This window comes from Nycticebus coucang, chromosome 19 (assembly GCF_027406575.1).
Source record: "Nycticebus coucang isolate mNycCou1 chromosome 19, mNycCou1.pri, whole genome shotgun sequence".
Classification (NCBI taxonomy): Eukaryota; Metazoa; Chordata; class Mammalia; order Primates; family Lorisidae; genus Nycticebus; species Nycticebus coucang.
The window spans coordinates 3,811,432-3,832,507 of record NC_069798.1 but is presented as its reverse complement, the minus strand read 5'-3'; the positions used below and the strand labels follow the sequence as shown (position 1 = coordinate 3,832,507).

The 21,076-nt window shown below is 35.8% G+C and overlaps 1 protein-coding gene across 9 annotated transcripts in view; it reads left to right on the top strand.

Moving 5' to 3' along the window:
- The window catches only part of ANKRD12 (ankyrin repeat domain 12), a 125,158-nt gene that overhangs the window by 73,157 nt on the left and 30,925 nt on the right, over window positions 1-21,076 (top strand). The window contains exon 2 of one of the 9 annotated variants that reach the window (XM_053572039.1): window positions 9,367-9,446. The exons of the other annotated variants lie outside the window; for them this stretch is intronic. Within the exon in view, the coding sequence (XP_053428014.1) occupies window positions 9,383-9,446 (64 nt within the window). The 5' untranslated portion in view covers window positions 9,367-9,382. The remainder of the gene's footprint in view (window positions 1-9,366; window positions 9,447-21,076) is intronic. 9 annotated transcript variants of the gene reach the window in all.

The window sequence follows — 21,076 nt, the reverse complement described above, 5'->3', positions numbered from 1 at the left end:
TAATAGTGCTTATTAATGCAAAAAAATTAGAATAACCTAAATGCCCAAATGGGCAGAGAAGTAATTTTTTTTTTTTTTTTTTTTTTTTTTTTTGGAGAAATAATTTTAAAAGCATATGTATGGGCCAGGTATAGTGGTTCATGCCTGTAATCCTACCATTCTGGGAGGCTGAAATGGGAAGATGCCTTGAGCTCAGCGGTTCAAGACCATCCCGAACAAGAGTATCATCTCTACTAAAAATAGAAACTACGGCTTGGCGCCCATAGGTCAGTGGTTAGGGTGCCAGCCACATATACCTTGGCTGGTGGATTCAAATCTGGCCCAGACCTGCTAAACAACAACAATAACTGCAACAAAAAGATAGCCAGGCATTGTGTCAGGCGCCTGTAGTCCCAGCTTTTTGGGAGGCTGAGGCAAGAGAATAATGTAAGCCCAGGAGTTTGAGGTTGCTGTGAACTGTGACACCACGGTACTCTACCTGAGGGTGACATAGTGAGACTCTGTCTCAAAAAAAAAAAAAAAAAAAAAATTAGGCATTGTGGTGTTTACCTATGGTCTCAGCTACTCAGGAGGTTGAGGCAAGAGGATCACTTACACCTATTAGTTTGAAGTTGCTATGAGCTAGGCTGACACCATAGCACTCCAGCCTGGGCAACTGAGTGAGACTGTGTCTCAGAAAAATAAAAAGGCATATCTATGTTGTATAGCCATTGTGTTTATAAATTTTTCTAATGGTATGGTACCTTCTGTGTACTATATATACCAAAATATAAGGTAATCTACATATCCCCAGTAAGAATTTAAAAATAAGAAATGTTTTGTGACCTAGTTGAATAAATTATATAGGAATATAGCCGGGCGCGATGGCTCACGCCTGTAATCCCAGCACTGTGGGAGGCTGAGGAGGGAGAATCGCTTGAGCTCAGGAGTTCGGCACTTGCCTGAGCGACAGTGAGACCCCAACTCATGAAAAAAATGGAAAAACCCAGCTGGGCGCCTGTAATCTCAGCAGCTTCCGGAGGCTGAGGCAGCGGGGTGCCCGCAGCCCGAGTCTGAGGTTGTGGTGAGCTACCACACCCACTGCACTCTGCTCAGGGGCATAGGGTGGGATCCTGTCTCAACAAAAAAAAAAAAAAAAAAAAAATTATATAGGGATATAGATAAAACAGATCTCTATTCAAAGTATTAGTTTAAATATACACATTTGAAATTACATACATATTAATTTAGAAATAATGTTTTTTCCCCTCTTCACTTACAAAATGGTTATTTGTCATTGTGGAGTGTTTTTGAGATGGGGTCTCACTAAGTTGCCCAGGCTGTCCTCCAACTCTTGGGCCGGAAGGATCTTTCTGCCTCTAATGCCATCTAAGTAGCTGATACTACAGGTCCATTCCAGGACACTGGGGAATAACATTTTTTAAAATAGTTTGTATATATTTTGACTTCCTTATTTTCATCATCACCAGAACCACCGTTTAGCCATCTAACAGTTTTCCACCTTAACATCCATGTACCCTCTTTTGTATATACAGCCCTTTTGAATCCAAGTATTGAGGCTATTATGGGAAAATTATCCAAATTATAATTACCCACTTACTATTTGTATTCTTCATAACATAACCACTTATACTCCTGGTTTTTAAAATCTCCATATTTTTTATGAAAACATTTTCAAATGTGCCAAAGTTCAAGGAATTACACATACACGGAACCCTTGTATCCATCAACTACATTTAACATTTGTTAACTTTTTGCTCTTTTTCCTTTATTACATATCTACATGAATCTTATTTTTTGGTGCATTTTATAAGAAGTTACAAATGTCCCTAAACACTTTTGGATGCATTTTATTAATCAGAATTCAATATTTATAATTCTTTTTTGTAGTATTTGCATTTTTGAAATTTATAATTTTTTTTTTGAGACAGAGTTCTACTATGTTGCCCTTGGTAGAGTGCTGTGGCATCATAGCTCACAGCAACCTCAAACTCTTGGGCTCAAGCGATTCTCTTGCTTCAGTCTCCCAAGTAGCTTAGACTATGGGCACTGGCCATAATGCCCGGCTGTTTTTAGAGATGGGATCTTGCTCTGGCTCAGGCTGGTTTTGAACCTGTGAACTCAAGCATTCCACCTGCCTTGGCCTCCCAGAGTGCTAGGATTACAGGCATGAACCACCATGCCCAGCCCCCATAATTCTTAAATATGACATTCTATAAGTTTTATTAAAGGCCTAGACCTGTATAATCCAACCTCTTCAAGATACAGAATATCTCCATCACTCCGGAGAGTGCCTTCATGCCCCTTTCTAGTCAATTTCAGCCCCTACTACTGATTATATTTTACACTAGTCGTAGTAGGATGATGTGGTTAGGGTGCCAGCCACATATACCTTGGCTGGCAGGTTCAAACCCAGCCCAGGCCTGCTAAACAACAGGCCTGATGATGATGTATCCTAATCATCCTACTATGATTATGATGTATCCTAATCCTGCCATGACCAGTGTGAAATACTGGTTATAAAGCCAAGATATTTATATGGCTTTCTCATATCAAAAGTGAGGGGAATAACCAGTATTTCTCTAGTAGATAATTGTAGCGGCACTTAGACTGTTTGGTCAGTATCAGCATTATCAAAGGAGGGAGAAAGGCTCATGGTATGCCTCTAGGTGTGATCCTGAGAAGGATGTGACATCTCTTTGTGTTATTCCAGCTGAGAGTACATAATCATGAGAAATTTTTCTTTTTAAATCCGATGTCATGAAAGATTAAGAAACGGTCATGTCTTGAGAGACAAGTAAAGCTGGTAGAAATGTTTAAGACTGTCTAAAGAGTGGGTGGCACCTGTGGCTCAGTGAGTAGGGCACCGGGCATTGTGGCGAGCACCTGTGGTCCCAGCTACTCGGGAGGCTGAGGCAAGAGAATTGCCTAAGCCCAGGAGTTGGAGGTTGCTGTGAGCTGTGACACCACAGCACTCTACCCAGGGCAATAGAGTGAGACTCTGTCTCAAAAAAAAAAAAAAAAAAACTATCTAAAGAGATAATAAAGGTAGTACCTGCTTCTGGACTGGATCCTGTACTGGAAGGTAGAAATGATTATAAAGGCCATTATTAGATCATTTAACAAGGAATATACACAGTAGATTAATGTAAATTTCAATGTAAATGTAAATTTATGAAATTGACAGTTGTACGATGGTAACAGAAGAGTGTATCCTTGTGTCTTAGGAAATACTTATTAGACAATGCTGAAGTATACTTCAGGTTGTAGGACCGTACTACATGTAATTTATCCTCGTATATTTCAGGAAAAAATGTATATATACACATGTGTATTATCTATAGGGAGAAAGCTTATTATAAAACAAGGAGGTTAAACATTAGCAATGAGCAACTCTGGATAGCAGATATATAGATGTTAATATTGTTTATTTTTCTTACTTTTTGTGCATCAGTAGCCTGTGGTCCCAGCTACTCCAGAGGCTGAGATGGGAGGATTGCTTGAGCTCAGGAGTTAGCGGCTGCTGTGAACTATTGTCATGCACTGTACTTGAGCTTGAGCAACAGAGCAAGGTCTTGTCTCCCAAAAAAGAAAAATCATAACCTGCAAACTAGTAATGGTTATTACTATTACTGTCTACTTACTACTTAAGACAGTAGTCTTAAGTCATTGCTTTTAGATATTTTCAGTAAACAGAGCAAGAAAATTTTATGTATTTATATATATTTATCTCATCAGAAGTTAATTTCAAACACACAAAAAGTTAGAAAAATAAATAATACTAACCTCTATGTATCCTTTACCCAGATTTCCGTATTGTTAACGTTTAACCTCCTTGCTTTTTTGTTTTTAATTTTTTGTAAAAACGAGGTCTTGCTATGTTATATAGGCTGATCTCAAACTGCTGGCCTCAAGTAATCCTCTTGCCTTGGTCTTCCAAAACAGTAGTTGTGAGCTATTGCACCCAGAGAGATAATGATCTTACAATGTTTTCTACTAAAACTATGGCTTCTTAGAAGGTGATGATTCCAAGTCTGGGGCAGGAAATATATAAAATGAGCTTGGAATATTTTATCATTCCAGATTTCAGTGAAGCTATCAAAGACTAATATGAATTCTTTTTTTTTTATTATTATAAGTCAATTTAATCACCATGCTCTTAACTTACTTAGAGACCACAATAGCTTTAACTTATATTTTTCCATCAGGTAGAGTAATAGGTTTTATATACTTGAATGTATTATTTTCACCATAACCAATTTTCTTTAGAGATTCAGGTTTACTGCCATCCAAGGTATAATATATGTTGACATCTGGGGTGTCTGATTTCATTTCCAATAGTGTGTTACCAATTTCATGGTTAGCTTTTCCAGGCTGAGGCACTCGAAGTGATATGATCTGAGGGACACACACTGAACCAGTAGTTATTTTCTCTCCGCCTCTTGCCTCTAATATGAATTCTAGTCAAAAGGCCTTAGGATACAATTCGAAGCTGTTTTATCTTTGTCAAAGATGGGACAGTGTAGGCTTTAATAAGATATAAATTACCATGGTTTAAAACCCCTCAAAAATGTTTGAATTCATCAGCTTATAATGATAATTTTTACAATTAATTTATCATTATCCAAGCATGATAACCAGTTCATTATCTTAAAAATTAGGCAGATGGTTAGGCACAATGGGATGTGCGGTAGTTTCAGCTATTCGAGAGGCTGAGGCAGGAAGATCCCTTGAGTCTGGGAGTGTGAGGCCAGCCTGGGAAACATAATGAGAATTGTTTCTTAAAAAAAAAAAAAAAATCACATGAAGAAAACAATCATTTATCTTACCTTTCTGATATGAACTCTGCACCAGTGGTTTATCTTATAATAAGTAAGGAGAGGTGTAATCCAGCTAAAAAAAGTTTAAAAAGTTAAAATATGACCTTTTTGTAATCCCTAATTAGTTAATATATCTAAACATTGAACATCGATAGTTGCTAATACTAAATAGAGAGAAAGAAAACATTACATGCCCCCTGATGAAATAACTTAGTATACTCTAGACTATGGCCTTGTCAAAGGAGTCAAACCTTTGTCTTGTCAGTCCTCAGGATCCAGCTGCCAGGTTGTAGGAAATGCCAAGGTCAGAGGAGCAAAGTCTTGAACTACACCAAGAATATTCAGTGAGCAAAATTTAGATTGTGGGAAACCCAAACAGCTTTGATTCTTTGACAGATACATTGTGTGGGAAACAAAAAGGAAGAAAACCTGTAGCAAAAAATAAAAATGATTTTATAAGTCATTTCAAACTTTTAAAAAATGAGAAAGACTAAAAAATTAAACATGTATTTAATAGGTGATTTATTCTCAAAACTCGGGGTATGGCACATAAAAGATTCAGGATATTGGTAAACTTTTTTTAAGTACTAAGAAATTCTTAAGATTATATGTTAAGGGGAAAGCCTGTGATATATTCCATGATTTTGAGAAGGGATAGTTAATAGTCAGGGTTTCCACTAAACTATCATCCAACCGAAGTGGGAGTAAGAATAGGAAGACTAGAGTGCAAGTGGGGAAGGAATAGAGAAAATACATTATTGGTAATGGGTTGCCATTAATATTTGAAGGAAGTAAATGTTAATGAACGGAGCTAAAACTAGGCAAATTGTGAAGGTGGCAAATTTACTTTTAATGTCTATTTTCACTTGGTAGTAAAAATGTAAACTCCTTAAATGTTTCATATGTAAACATTGTTCATCAAATGGTCTCAACTACTGAGTTGAGACTGGCATTTGGGGATTATGCCGGGCCTCTTTATTCACCCATAAATCCAAGGAATAGCTGAGTCTATAAGCTCAGTTCATCGTTAGGACTGGGAAAGTGTGAGACCTGGAACTAGAGAATGAGGAGCTGCTTCCTGTCGCCTCAGCTGCTTATTTGCAGCCACAGCGGTGAAAGCACTTTGCTGTCCACGCCTTGCAGGGGAGCTGCTATTTGGGCTACTTCTGCACTAGGTTGCAATGAGCTAACAACCCTCCAAAGTTACCTAGAATGTGAGAGAATGATCAGTTTGGACAAACAGAATGTTAATGCAGCTACATAAAACTATTAGAGGAAATACAATTTCAATACAACTTCAATAACAACAAAAAAAATGGGCATTTAAGAAAATTTAAGTACAGCTCAAAAAGACTTTCTGGAGATTAAAAAACTTGATTATACAACCAAATAACTCAGTAGATGAAGTGAGGAATGAATAGTCACTTTGAGACTTAAATGTTTAGACTGGAGACTTTAGTTATTAGCCTGGAAAATCTTTACAACATAGAGCAAAAACTACAAAGAGCGTCATGAAAGAAAATACAAAAAGTTTAGGGAATAGATCCAGCAGACCTAGTAGAGCTAACGTGAATAATAGATTTCTATAGGAATTTTAAAGGGAGAGAAAGAAATAGAGAATAAGCAACAATTATATAAAGAATAGAAGAAAACTTTTCTGAGCTGACAAAACCCTGAATCTATGTGAAACTCACTGAGCTCCAGGTGGATTGGTTAAAAACAGACATACACAAAAAAAAGAAAAAAAAAAAACAGACATACAAACCCCATACAAAGGCATATATTGATTAAATTCCTCGGCACTGAATATACATAGAAATAGGAATAGGTTACCTACAAAGAAATACTGCCAGATAGGCACTGTATTTCTAATTCGTAATAGTGAAAGAACAGACTGCTACGAGAAAAGAACTTAAAAATATTGTACCTAACCAAGGTGGTATTTATCCTGGTGTGTATGTTTCTTACACTTTTAGAGAGGAAATAATGAAACAATAAACCAACAACTTAAAATGGGAAGAGTTTAAAAGGGTGGTAAATAAAATTGTTAACCATCTTTTCATAAACTAGTCTGGCAAACAAAATAAGAGCCTTTATTCATTTTAAAGATACGTCCTGAAATATTTATGGATGAAATGATAGGGTATGAATGAGGTCTTCAGAATGATACAGGAATGGGTGAATGGAGAAGTAATTTGGTCAAAGTTTGATGCTTATTGGAGCTGAGACAGAATGTCTCTATAATACTCTATTTTTGTGTTAAGTGCAAACTTTGCCGTCATAAACATTGTTAAAAATACTCATTCTCACTTCTGGGAATATCTTCTCACTCTTCACAGGCAAAAAACAAACCACCACAAAACCATTAGTAGGGGATTGGTTGAATAAATCAAGGCATATATAACCACACTGTGGACTATTACATAGCCATGAAAAAGAGTGCTTGGATTTGCAGTTACTTGAAGAAAATTTGATAAGACACTGTTGAGTTAGAAAAATCAAAATGAATATTTCTATCTCATTGTCATAAAATGAGCAGTGTTTTTAAAACCTACATGTATATTTGTATATATATATTTGTTTAAAATTTTATAAGCATGGAGCAGTATCTGGAAGAATGTATAGCAGACTCCTAATGAGGCATGAGTTTAGGGGCTGGTAGCAGGGGAGGTGCTGATAGGGGTGGAAGGAAAGGAGGCTGAATAAGAGCTGGACACAATTATGTATTAATATTGTTGTACACATGAATACATAAGACTCATCAGAATCTTCTCTTGCCCTGCATTCTTGTTTATTTAGTCCTGTTTACAACAAAGCTTCTTAAGGTATGTTGACGGACTCTCTTCCATGAAATCTCTTTTTATTAAGATCACACATGAACTCACTGCCAGATCTTTTAACTGTATTTTAGTCCTTGTCCTTTGAAACTCTGTATAGAATTTGATAATGACCATGTTCCTCCTCAAATTATCTTGCCTTTGTTTCTGGGACATAATTCTCTTTGGCTTTCATTCAGCTTCCCAGACTGTTCATTCTCCATTTCCTTATGGACTCTTCATATTTTCTTCATTTCCTTCCCATATACCCTTGTATTAGTTTTCCCAAAGATTTTACTCTATTAACCTTCTTCTTGTGCTACATATTCTCCCAAATAAATGCCACTCATACTTTTAACTACCATTCATATGATGAAGACTTTGAAAAATATCTCAGACCTTTCTCTTAAGTTTCGAACTTATATATTTGACTACCCTGTGGATATTATTACCACTTAGATTTCCTCACAGAAATCTCAAAAAAATCATGCCCAAATGGAACTTCCCCCCATTTACATTTGTCATCTTATTTTTCCTTTGTTTTGTTTGTTTGTTTTGAGACAGTCTCAAGTTTTCGTTCTGGGTAGAGAGTGGTCTCACAGCTCATAGCAACCTCAAACTCTTGGGCTTAAGTGGTTCTCTTGCCTCAATTTCCTAGGTACCTGGGACCACAGGCACCCACCACAACGTCCAGCTATTTTTTTTTTTGGTTGCAGTTGTCATTGTTGTTTTAGCTGGCCCAGGCCAAGCTCGAACCTGCCAGTCTTGGTGTGTGTGGCCAGCGTCCTACCCACTGAGCTATGGGTACTGCCCATCTTATTTTTCTTAATGGTAACTTGATACATCTGTGTACTGTATGTCATATAGCTGGGAGTCATCCTAAACTCTTCCTTTTTCTTCCACTCAACTATTCATTAACTATTTTTGAATACTTGTGTGAGATGTTGTTTAAGCACTGGGAAGACAGCTGGTATTAACATGATCATTCATTAATCCCCAGGTGGCTACTTTCAAAATGTTCCTGCATTAGCTGAAAGTCCTTTGCACATCTTTGTGCTGTGTAGAATTAAGATTATAATAGCTATTCTTCAAAAGTAGAGGGATAGAAAAAAAGAGAAAACAAACAAAAACAGATAACAATAGCTGAAATTGCATTGCCTGCCATGAGAAAGTAAGATAATACAGTTTCAAAAGTAGAAAGGTTTTTTTTGTTTTGTTTCGTTTTGTCTTTGAGACAGTCTTAAGTTGCTGGGTAGAGTGCTGTGGTGTCACAGCTCATAGCAACCTCAAACTCTCGGGCTCAAGTAATTCTCTTGCCTCAGCCTCCCAAGTAGCTGGGACTACAGGCGACAACCACAACGCCCAGCTATTTTTTGTTATTGCAGTTGTCGTTGTTTAGCTGTCCTGGCCTGGGTATATGTGCTTGTTGCCCTACCCACTGAGCTACGGGTGTGGAAAAGTAGAAAGTTTTTTATATGGTATGTTAATTTTATTTATTATGGCTACAAAGTCTTAATTTTGGTCCCTTGAGAAAATTATAGCTGCAAAAAGCATCTTTTGTTATAAACTTCCTAACTTTCCATTTGTTGTAACAAATTTTCCCACAAAAGAAGAATGCTATCTTATTTGAACTTAAAAGTTTAAGTGGAACAGAACACATCTAAAACCTTCTTGATTTTCACTAATCTTGATTGTGCCATGTCTTCATCAGCTATGTATTGATTTTTCAGAATATTTATTTTCCACATGGTGAATGTGCCTGAATTATTGCTTGATCCAAGTTCCTCAAGAAATGATGCAAAAATCGTCAGTAAGTATCATACAAAGATTTTGAAGTTACTGAAAAAGACTGATGAAAATACCCAAAATTTACTACTTAATTTACATGAGGTCCTTGTTAGACTTAGCTTTACCAGCTTCATCCAGTCTAAATTGAGAATATAATATTTAATGAAGAATTAACTGCCCATAGATGCTTCTGTTTGTGAAGTCTGATAACATTGTTATTAATCTGATACAGCATGTCATCCATGTGACAGATGCACTTTAAGTGTAAAGATAGAGGATAACTAAAACTATGTATTTCAGAACTTAATAAACTTGGAGTAGATAAAAGTGGTTCAATTAAGCATTGTGCTTTATGCCAGTGCCACTTAAGAGTAGCTGTTCCAAAAACTGTTAACAGTCCTTCAGATGAGGAATTTGTGTTAGAATGTAAATCAAATCAATGCGCTGCTTTCTTTCATCAAAGAGGATGAAATAGTATGGGTAAATATCAGCTGATATAAACAGTGTGCTTGGGGCCATAATTGATTTCCACTTTTGGTACAAGCTCCTGATTTTATTACCAGTCAGTAATGGACAATTTTCAGACCAGTCCTACTTCATGGACCACACTTGGAGTAGCAGTTTTATGTTGTGCATATCAGACATTTATGATACTGTTGCAGGAATACATACCCTGGTTAATATAGCTTATTTGTATATAAATGTGTGGCACTTTTAAATTTGCATAACTCTTTAGTCTTTTTCCCCTTAACTTCTGCCTTTTTCCCACAATCTAGTTCTACATTACGTTACTGTACAGAAGTTCTATCTAATAAAAGTGCTTGCTGCAAATAACGGGTTCTTGGTACCATGCTGAGAACTCAGTCATATTCAGAGAGCTACATCTTTCTTGTAAACCATAATTATGGTAATGGAGAAGTAGGTAACTCTGTGTTAGATAGTGCCCCCTCTTACTTTACTGACACTGGTTAATTGCTAAAGCAGAGATTTTGTTACCTTTGCCAGACACTGATTTTTATTACTTAAATAAAGTTCCCAGTGGACAAGATTTAAAATGCCAGTCACTGGGCGGTGCCTGTGGCTCAAAGGAGTAGGGCACTGGCCCCATATGCCGGAGGTGGCGGGTTCAAACCCAGCCCCTGCCAAAAACTCAAAATAAAATAAAATAAAACGCCATTGTTAAAAGAGCTATTCACCTTTTCTTGCCTTAGTTTGCCAGTAATCTGGCTTTATTTATTAAACAGCTACTATAAACTTTCTTCACTTGTATACTTCAAGTTAACTGAGAAAATGCTCCATCATATTGTAGTAAAAAGACAAGCTACTTTTAGAGTCTATTGTAAGATTAGGTGACGTTTTAAAAATACAGTGATTTATTGTTACCCACTGATGTTCATGTAGTGCATTTCTGTGTTGTTAAATACACAAAATGACCAGTACTTTGAAGCCTTATTTTCTAAGAGTTAAAATAGCAAATATATATAAGTATATTGTCGTAAGTTGTGAAACTTCCCCAGTTTCATATTTTAGGAACTATGAAAATACAATTATTGGTACATACTTATCTGGAGTTATGACAGTTAATATAATAACTCAAGAGATTCCCCAAAGTTATTCAAAGTTATTTAAGTAAAAATATGCCAAATTTTTTTATCCGATCGATTAAACCATGTTAATCGATTAATCATTGTAGGAAGAAGCATCACCTTAGGAAGTTTTAAACAAAGCAGACTTTTTAACTTTAGAAGTTTAATGACAACAGGAAGAAGTTAATATAGAGTGTTTTTAGAGTATCTAAATATTTATCAACAAATTTGAACATTAGAAATTTAGACGTGGTAAAGCATTTTATATAGACTAAAGGAGTTTACAAAAGATTTTTCCTTAACTTGTAAAGTTAAAATGTAAATAATGTTTTTTCTTCTTTCTTTCAAAATGGCATGTCTTAATAAAGTGTATTTGTTAGATAATACGGGTGAAGGCCTAGTGTAGAAAATCACAATTCATTTATATAAACCAAGAACCTTATTTTATTTAATTAGTAGAGTTAACAGCTTTCTTTCTATTTTTGAAGTCGTTGAGTAGCAGTAAGCATGATTCTGGTGCTGGTGTTCAGTGCCTTTTTCACATATCTTTGTGTCAGTGCTTAGAAGATATGAAATAGGCACTGGGTATCTTGTGTGCAGATGGCTGAGCATAGGATAGGCCATGAGGTATTCTTTTACTTTATAACCAATTATTGAAGAAATTTTATTATAGTGTTTTGCATGCTCTACCTTTTCTCTTTGCTTTGTAACATATGTGGTGTACATTACACGCACAGCTCTGAATTTTAATTTTAATTTTTTAAAATATGTAGTGTATCACCGATTTCTTCTACCTGTATCTTCAGCAAACAAAACAGTTCCTTTTATTGAAAATCAATACTTTAAAAAAATACAGATTTTATCATGTGTTCTAATGAGGATTAATTGTATAAGCCTAGTTCTACCCCGTTTCCCGAAAATAAGACATCCTCCGAAAATAAGACCTTACAAGAAAGATAAGACATCCCCTGAAAATAAGACCTAGCGCATCTTTGGGAGCACACCTTAAAATAAGACCCTGTCTTATTTTCGGGGAAACGGGGTAGTTGCAAAACCTAAGAATTGCTGATTTCAGGTAGAATTTTTTTTTAAAGAAAAATGTCAAATTTTAAGTAAAGGAAAGAAATTATGAATAACTGAATTACTAGCACTGTAAAAATTAACTCTTTACCAGTGTCTATAAAAAAGTCAAAATATCTTCGACTTGCTCAAATATCAGAAAAATAAATGGGAAGTTGGCTGCAGCTACAGTATTCTCTGGATGGCTACAATTAATATGCCTTTAAATTAGTGTATGGTATGTAAAACGATAGCCTGTTAAATTCCCATCTTTGAAGTTCACAGTAGTCAAAAATTCAAGTGTATTTGCCCCCAACAGGTAAAGTTATTTATGGCAAATACCAAAAATAGTAGATTTTTAGTTTAAAATGTTAGTTAGCTTGATGATTTTTCTTAAAAACTAAATTTTTACAAGTGCCTATCAACTTAAAGTGAGTCTGTCACATAATTATAGTAGTGAGATATTGCTGAATATTTAAAACTAACATTCTCTATTAAGGGTACATTTGGGCAGAACACTAAAAAAAGACCTTTGACTTAAAATATTAATTATGTATGCATACATTTAAATGAGTTCAGCTTTAGCAATATCATCCTGTCTGTAGAAAAATGTTTTATGTAGTCATGGTAAAAAGGACCTCCATGTAATGCATATATTCATGATGAAATAGCTGAGACTGGGTGATTTTGTCAGTTTCCTTTAGTGACCTCAAAATTTTTGTAGTGATATAAATCCTGTTTTCAGAAGAAAAAAATCTTGATTATTCTTCATAGAATCAATTTCTGTGTTACTGATAATTTAGTAGAAAGGCATTGTATGATGACTAATTGAGGGAGTAGATACAGTGCTGTGCTACCTGATTTTATTTCTTACATAGATTTTGCTTTGAGACAAAGTAGTATTTTCAGCTTTCAATTATATTTTCTTCCTTTCCTACCTCATCCCTAAACTCTTAAGTGTAATTCTCTTAACCAATATACTGTGTATTGATAGGAATACCAGTGAAAATAAGTTCTCATCTAGCATACTTTTTCCAAATAAATGTATGACTATTCTTCTCCTATAAAGTAGAATTAAAACATCTAACCTTAACTTTGGAGACTTGAGATTTAGAGGTGGGAATTTAGAAAAGACTTTTAAAAATTACCTAATTTTTCCTATCTCTAAGCTACATTTCTCCGAATTTCGGGCTATAAAATCTGTAAAAAGTTGTTTCCTAAAATGCGGATATATTTCTCTAATGGCTACTTGTTTGGCTAGGTAACATTTACATAATCTTTAAATATATTAGTTTTGGTTAGTGAACTGTTGCATAACAAAGGGACCACTCAGTAGGAGACCAGAGAGGCCTGCTGCAGTTTAGGGAATATTACTCCCAATGAAGCCCCAGAGAACAGAGTCAGTTTGTTCAGGGGACAGACTCAGCTGAAGACAGAGTAGAGATAACCATAGTTCACTCACTATAAATTGGCCTCTCAGAGGAGACTCTCCACAAAGCCACTGAGGAAACAAATTATTCCTTTTATTGATATGAAAAGAAGTCCAGAGATTGCAGGAAAATCAACTGGGTGAAAGGTAAGAAGGCCTGAGGTGAACAAACAACACTTGATCTTGGAGAATTTAAATAATATAGGAAGCAGAAGGGTAAGTTCTCACTAGCCTCTAAGGAGGCTACCAGAAAGCAATAGGTCCATCAACAATTAACAACAAAAAGCTGCTTCATTAAAAAAGTAATAGTAGACCAAGAAAGTTTTTGGGATTCAAGATAATGTATGATTACTAAAGTAATATTCTATAAAAGACCAAAGAGGTAAACATTGCTAAGGATCTGATTTGACACCTAAGGAGAGGGCAACATATGAAATATACGGCAAACAGAGGTATTGGAAATATGAGGAAAATAGTTTTAAAAATACCCAGCATATATATTATTCATCTTTCAAAAAGAGCAAATGTTGAGAGGAAAATATTTTTTTAATTGAAGAAAATGTCTCTTAACTGAAGAAAGACTTTTAAGTGTTGTGATCAAAGGGGAATTTATTTTAAACCTAGAATTCCATTCCATTCATTTCAGGTATCAGGGCTAAAGGAAAACATCTTTGGGCTAGGCATGGTGGCTCAGGCCTGTAATCCTCGCACTGTGGGAGGCTGAGGCGGGTGGATTGCCTGAGTTTAGGAGTTCAGAACTAGCCTGAGCAAGAGTGAGACTATTTCTAAAAAAAAACAAAAAAACCCAGCTGGGTATTGTGGCAGGTGCCTGTGATCCCAGCTACTAGGGAGGCTGAGGCAAGAGGATCACTTGAGCCCAACTGTTTGAGGTTGCTGTGAGTGATGACACGACAGCACTCTATGGAGGGTGACAAAGTGAGACTTTGTCTCAAAAAAAAATAAAAATAAAATAAAACCTTGGTGAAATAAATGCAAAATAAAAAAAAAAACCATCTTTGGACATACTTTCTATTCCCATGGGAAAACATTATTCAAACATATTACTTTTTAGTGACACAAAATGCAAGTCTAAAAGACATAAAGACTAAGAATATTGATGAAAAATTCTAGAATCACAGCAGTGAAAGTTGGCACCTTTTTTTTTTTTTTTTTTTTTTTTTGTCTCGTAGAGACAGAGTCTCACTTTATGGACCTCGGTAGAGTGCCATGGCATCACACAGCTCACAGCAACCTCCAACTCCTGGGCTTAAGCGATTCTCTTGCCTCAGCCTCCCGAGTAGCTGGGACTACAGGCGCCCACCACAATGCCCAGCTATTTTTTGGTTTGCAGTTCAGCCGGGGCCGGGTTTGAACCCGCCACCCTCGGTATATGGGGCCAGCGCCTTACCGACTGAGCCACAGGCCGCCCAGTTGGCACATTCTATAACAAAATCAGAGAACTTGGCTCGGCACCTGTGGCTCAAGTGGCTAAGGCGCCAGCCACTTGAGCCACCTGAGCTGGCGGGTTCAAATCCAGCCCGCCAAACAACAATGATGGCTGCAACCAAAAAATAGCCAGGTGTTGTGGCAGCGCCTGTGGTCCCAGCTACTTGGGAAGCGGAGGCAGGAGAATCACTTGAGCCCAGGAGTTGGAGGTTGCTGTGAGCTGTGATGTCACAGCACTCTACCCAAGGTGACAGCTTGAGGCTCTGTCTCAAAAAAAAAAAAAAAAAAATCAGAGAACTTTGTGAAGAATGTTATCAAGAAAAGAGTAGCTTCTAATATACATATTATCTGAATTCGATTTTGGAGTTCACTGTCATGCTATTGATGATATGATCAAGACATTTTATTCTGAGGAACAAGTGAAAAAAGTAAAACCGCCAGAGAAAATAAATTATATAAACATATCATGGGCTTAAATATGAAGCAGGCTGAAATATGCTGTGGTTTTAGACTCCTCATGGAGTAAAAGCATGTTTTCTGAAATGACAGTGTTAGGTCATTTTAAAAGGCCAGGAGGACAAGCCTGAGGTTTAGAAATTCTGTTTATTATCTCTAAGTTAGTTAAATTTAAATAAAATCAAAAGTGATAATTTTTATTTTTATTTTTTGAGACAGAGTCTCATTTTGTTGCTCTGGGTAGACTGTTGTGGTAGCATAGCTCACAGCAACCTCAAACTCCTGGGCTCAAGCAATCCTCCTGCCTCAGCCTCCCTAATGGTTTGGGACTGTAGGCACCCACCACAACACCCAGCTGTATTTTAGAGATGCGGTCTCACTCTTGTTCAGGCGGGTCTCAAACTCCTGAGCTCAAGCCATCCACCCACTTTGGCCTCTCAGAGAAAAGTAATAATTTGAAATGAGCTATAAAGAATACTTCAGTTGTAGGATTATTTTACAGGTGGTATTTAACAACTTCTTTACCCATCACCCTTTTCCTGCTTTTCTAACATGAAGTTTTACTTCTATAACAAAACAACAATAAATGTTACTTAAAAATAAATGAAAAAATTACTAAAGTACAGTATTAACCTATCTGAATAAAAATACATAAACAAATACCATTCCAAAGGTAAAGATAGTTTTTTCTTAGTAGTATTCCTAGTGTTAAAAGAATACTTAATTCTAGTTGAGTACATTACACACATAAAAAAGAAAACTTGATACAGGGATTTAACAACGGAGATCACCTTATAAACATTTTTTTCTACTCTGTTCTCTGAATGGCTATATTAATCATAAAAGCTCAGACTTTAGCACTCTTATACTCTCTAGGTCTCTTATCTCTAAAATCAGAGATCCTTGGCTCTCAAATCTTGGGCATATTAGTTATAGTTAACCTGTTTATGCTAAGGTTCTATATCTGTAAAATAGGAATTACAGTACATACCTCATGGAGTGGGTGATAAGGTTTAAATCAGTGTATAAAGAAATGTACATAGAATATTAACTGGCACAGAATTTGCACTTGATAAATATTAGCTTTACAAATAGTGAAAATCTGGCTACTCTTTCTCTGAAAGATAGCCCCTGCCCTGGCTATGGGACAACCTTTTTTTTTTTTCTTTAATAAACTTGGGGGGTTTTGTTTTTTGGGGTTTTTTGGAAGATAGAGTCTCACTATGTCGCCCTTGGTAGTGTGCTGTGGTGTCATAGCTCACAGCAACCTCAGACTCCTAGGCTTAAGCAATTCTCTTGCCTCAGCCTCCCAAGTAGCTGGGATTATAGGCGCCCGCCACAATGCCTGGCTATTTTTTGTTGCAATTGTCATTGTTGTTTAGCTGGCCCCGGCTGGGTTCAAACCCACCAGCCTCAGTGTATGTGGCTCGTGCCATAACCACTGTGCTATGGGCACTGAGCCTAAACTTGTTTTTTCTTTATAAAAAAATAAAAACGGTGAAAATCTGCAATAGTTACCATATTAGAAATTTATTTAAAGTATCTAGATCCATACTTTATGTGATAACTGCAGGCTTATAATCTTTAAATACAGTCATTTGTATTTGACATTATAGAGATAGAAAATCTAATCCAAGTTTAGTAATCTATAATCATTTAAGGTGATCAAGACATGCACTTTGCATTTGCACTTGATAAATATTAGCTTTTAGAAGTTCTGTTTAAGATGTAGTGATCTGGGCGGCGCCTGTGGCTCAGTGAGTAGGGCAGTGGCCCCATATACCGAGGGTGGCAGGTTCGAACCCGGCCCTGGCCAAACTGCACCCAAAAAATAGCTGGGCGTTGTAGCAGGTGCCTGTAGTCCTAGCTACTCGGGAAGCTAAGGCAAGAGAATCGCCTAAGCCCAAGAGCTGGAGCTTGCTGTGAGCTGTGACAGAGCTCTCTACCAAGGGCAACAAAGTAAGACTGTCTCTATAAAAAAAAAAAAAGATGTATGGGCGGCATCTGCGGTCAAGTGGGTAGGGCGCCGGCCCCATATGCCGGAGGTGGCGAGTTCATACCCAGCCCCGGCCAAAGGAAAAAAAAAAAAAGATGTGGTACTCTTATACGTGAAAGAGGTTTTTTATCCTATGTTTATGAGATATGTATTTATGTTTTGAATATGAACCTCTTAAAATCAAGTATAGACAGATATTATGTCCATATTTAAAATTTTAGTTTTAATATCAGTTGAATGTGTTTAACAGCATTGTTATTTTTTATTCAAAATACTTTTTATGTAAATTAATTACAATAAATTTCGTTTAAAATAATACTTTATTCTAGAGCCTAGATTCTTGTGCCTGAGGTGTTTTTCTCAACATACTTAATCATGAAAAAAAAGTAGAAGGTATTCATTTGAATACTTTGTGCTTAATCACAAAGTATGGAATAATTTTGAGTATACAGTTCATCTTGGCTATATTCAATGCCTTTCATATACTCAGAAGTAACAGCATGATGGTTTGTGAGTACCAGTTTTGGAGGCACAGAAACTTGGATTTGAAGACCTACTTCTGCCACTTACTAGCTTTTTGCTCATGGAAAAGTTTATTGTTAATATTACTAACGTTATATAGTAGTGGTGCTTTATAGACTCAACACATAGTATTCATTTTAACCTTTTACTAGGCCTTATTTTTAGTGAAAAGTTTTCTTCAACTTATTTAGCTGTAGAAACTTTTTAAAATCGTTACATACCGGCATTGCAAGTTAATGCTAAATTGCAGTTAGCAAATGAAACAAATATATTATCGTATACCTCCCCCAATCTCCACTCCCATTTCCTTTTCTCCTCTTTGTGGAATATTGAAAAGTATTTTATACAAGTGACTATGAATTATGACTTGTACTTTGATGAAAATATAAATTTCACCAAACACTAATTATAAAATAATAGATGCAAGAAAATTGTTTCTCAATTCACTGTATTTCTTCTGTGCCTCACTGACTCCCTGTGCCTCCCCTTACCCCAAGAAAAGTCTGTATCTGCATATGTGCATTATTTACTGAAAGACTGGGGGTTTTCATTGCCTTCATTCTGAAGGACCATATACTTCCATTGTAGCCTTGTAGTAAGTGAAATAGTTCCTGCAGTTGGCTTGAGTCTTTGTCTTCAGTGTTATAGTAATAGTACAAGGTTAACAAATAAGAAAAGTTATGGGATGGACTTTTGGCCTTTTTAAGTTAACATACGTGTTTTAGGCGGCGCCTATGGCTCAGTGAGTACGGCGCCGGCCCCATATGCCGAGGGTGGTGGGTTCAAATCCAGCCCTGGCCAAACTGCAAAAAAAAAAAGAAAAAAAAACATACATGTTTTAGCAATATTTGATGTTACACATATATATTATTGAAATGATTTTAATTTACATAATACATTCTTCTCTTTTTTCTAGGTGATGAGTTAATGTTTATTAGATCGCATAGTATATACCAGTTTTTTGCATATGGTATAACCAATTTTTTGCATAAATTAGTTCATTTAATCCTCACAACAGCCCTTTGAGGGTTTTCCCTAATCATAGATCACTGACCATTAAATGGTAAAGCAAAAATTTAAATACGGGGATAATGCCAGAATCTGTGTGCTTTTATACTATACCAAGCTGATTGTTACTAAGTGTAGGAAGTTCAGGGTCAGATGGTCGTCTTATCAGTATATAACTGAAATATTATTTTGATATGCATTTATTTGATTTAACTACACCACTGTTAAGAAGTGTGCCATGACTAAGCAGTCAGACAGTTTAGTCATGGCACATTGTTGTTTGAATATAATACTTTCTGTTCAGCAAAGAGAATGCTGAAAATGAAATAAGTTAGTGATGTTTTTTTGGCCATAGAGTCTACCATTAACTATAAAATCAATCCTTGCTGAAAGAATACATTTTCATACATGTACATAATGTGTTCCTGAAAATGTGCTTACTTGTTTATTATCTGATTTTGTACTCAGAAAATAAAGACAATTACTAGAACTTTTTAAAACTTGGTATATATGTTTATAATTTTTTATTTGTTTTATTCTGTATATTGTATAATATTTAAAACATTTAAAAATAGATTTATTTTAAGCAAATTAGTGTTTTTACTTTTTTGTTACAGAAAATTTCAAATATTTATAAAAGTAAAAAGAATGCTTTTAATAACTCAGGTGTTGTACATATAATTACCCAGTTTTGATAGTTACCACCTAAGAGCTAATTTTGTTTGGCCCGCTCTTCATTTTTTCCCACTCCATTATTTTAGAGTCATTTTAATTAAAAATATTTCAGTAGATAACTCCTAAAATGATAGGGCTGTTTTTTTATTGTGGTTATAGCTATAATACCTACGCTAAATTAATTAATTGATTATTATTACTTGTAAATACCCAGTTAAATTATTCTAGGTTCCAGTTGCCTCATAAAGTCATAAATTTTTGTAAAAACATGCTCAAAATCAGAATCCAGATATTTCTATATATCGCAGTTGGCTGACATGTCTCTGAGTATCTTTTAATCTATAGATATCTCCCTCCTTCCTTTCTTAAGTTCTTGCAGTTTTTTGCTGAAATTACCTGATCATTTGCCTGGCAAATTTCAGGAATCTGGATTTTACTTATTGCATCTTCACGATTTTATTTAAGGCAGTTATTTTTCTGAGTCTTTTCTTATCTCAATTTCAATGTTGGAAAGAAAAACTTGTGGGGATTTAATGGTTGTTATCAATTTTCTTAATTTTTGTTAAGGCTGAGGTGAACATTGAACTTCTTTTGAAACACATTTCTAGCACTTACTGACATAAACTTGCTGTATGAATTTATTCAAATCATTTATGTGCTGATTTTGCCCAAACCTCAAACATGTTGCCGGACTCTGACTTTCTCTCTTTCTCTCTCTGTATGTATGTATAGTATTTCATATGGGTTCTCTAATTTTCTTTTCTTCTCAATTAAACAATCTTCATTTCAGTGAGCTTCTAGAGGCTAAAGATTTTTCCACTTTTATTGTATCCAACAGTTTACTTCTTTATCTTAATTGTGTTATAATAATGTCAACAGTATTTTCATTTTCATAAATATACAAACAAAATAACAAATAATTATAAAAGCGCTGTATGGAATTGGTGCTATTGTATAAGACTTTTGTTTTTCCAAAAAAGGGTCAGCAACTGATACATAAAATTAAAAGCACAAGTTCAGTGTAGGAAGGTAGACATATCAGTGCACAATATGTGAAAGGACAGGCTTTCTGCAAGCTAATAAAGCAAATCAAATAGCAGATTATAGCATATAGATGAAATGTTAACACCTCTTCAAATTGGAGAGCTTGGAGGAAACATCAACAATGAATTAGACAGCCAGTGGTTGCCACCCGGATACTATACAAAATCGTATAGTAGATAAATTTGTATTACCGTGTTTTGCTGTGTATAATGCACTCCCATGTATAATGTGCACCCATGTTTGGGGACCAAATTTTCAGAAAAGCACCCTTGAGAAAATAAACAGCTCTCAGCTATCAGAGACATTATCCAAGGAGGGCTAATGCTTTCCTGGTAAATGGACCCTCCCACAGCCCTGCTCTGTGAACGCTGCTGCTTCCCTCTTTACTGGGTGCCCTTCCCTCCCCTGCACTTTGTGGGCCCTGGCAGAGA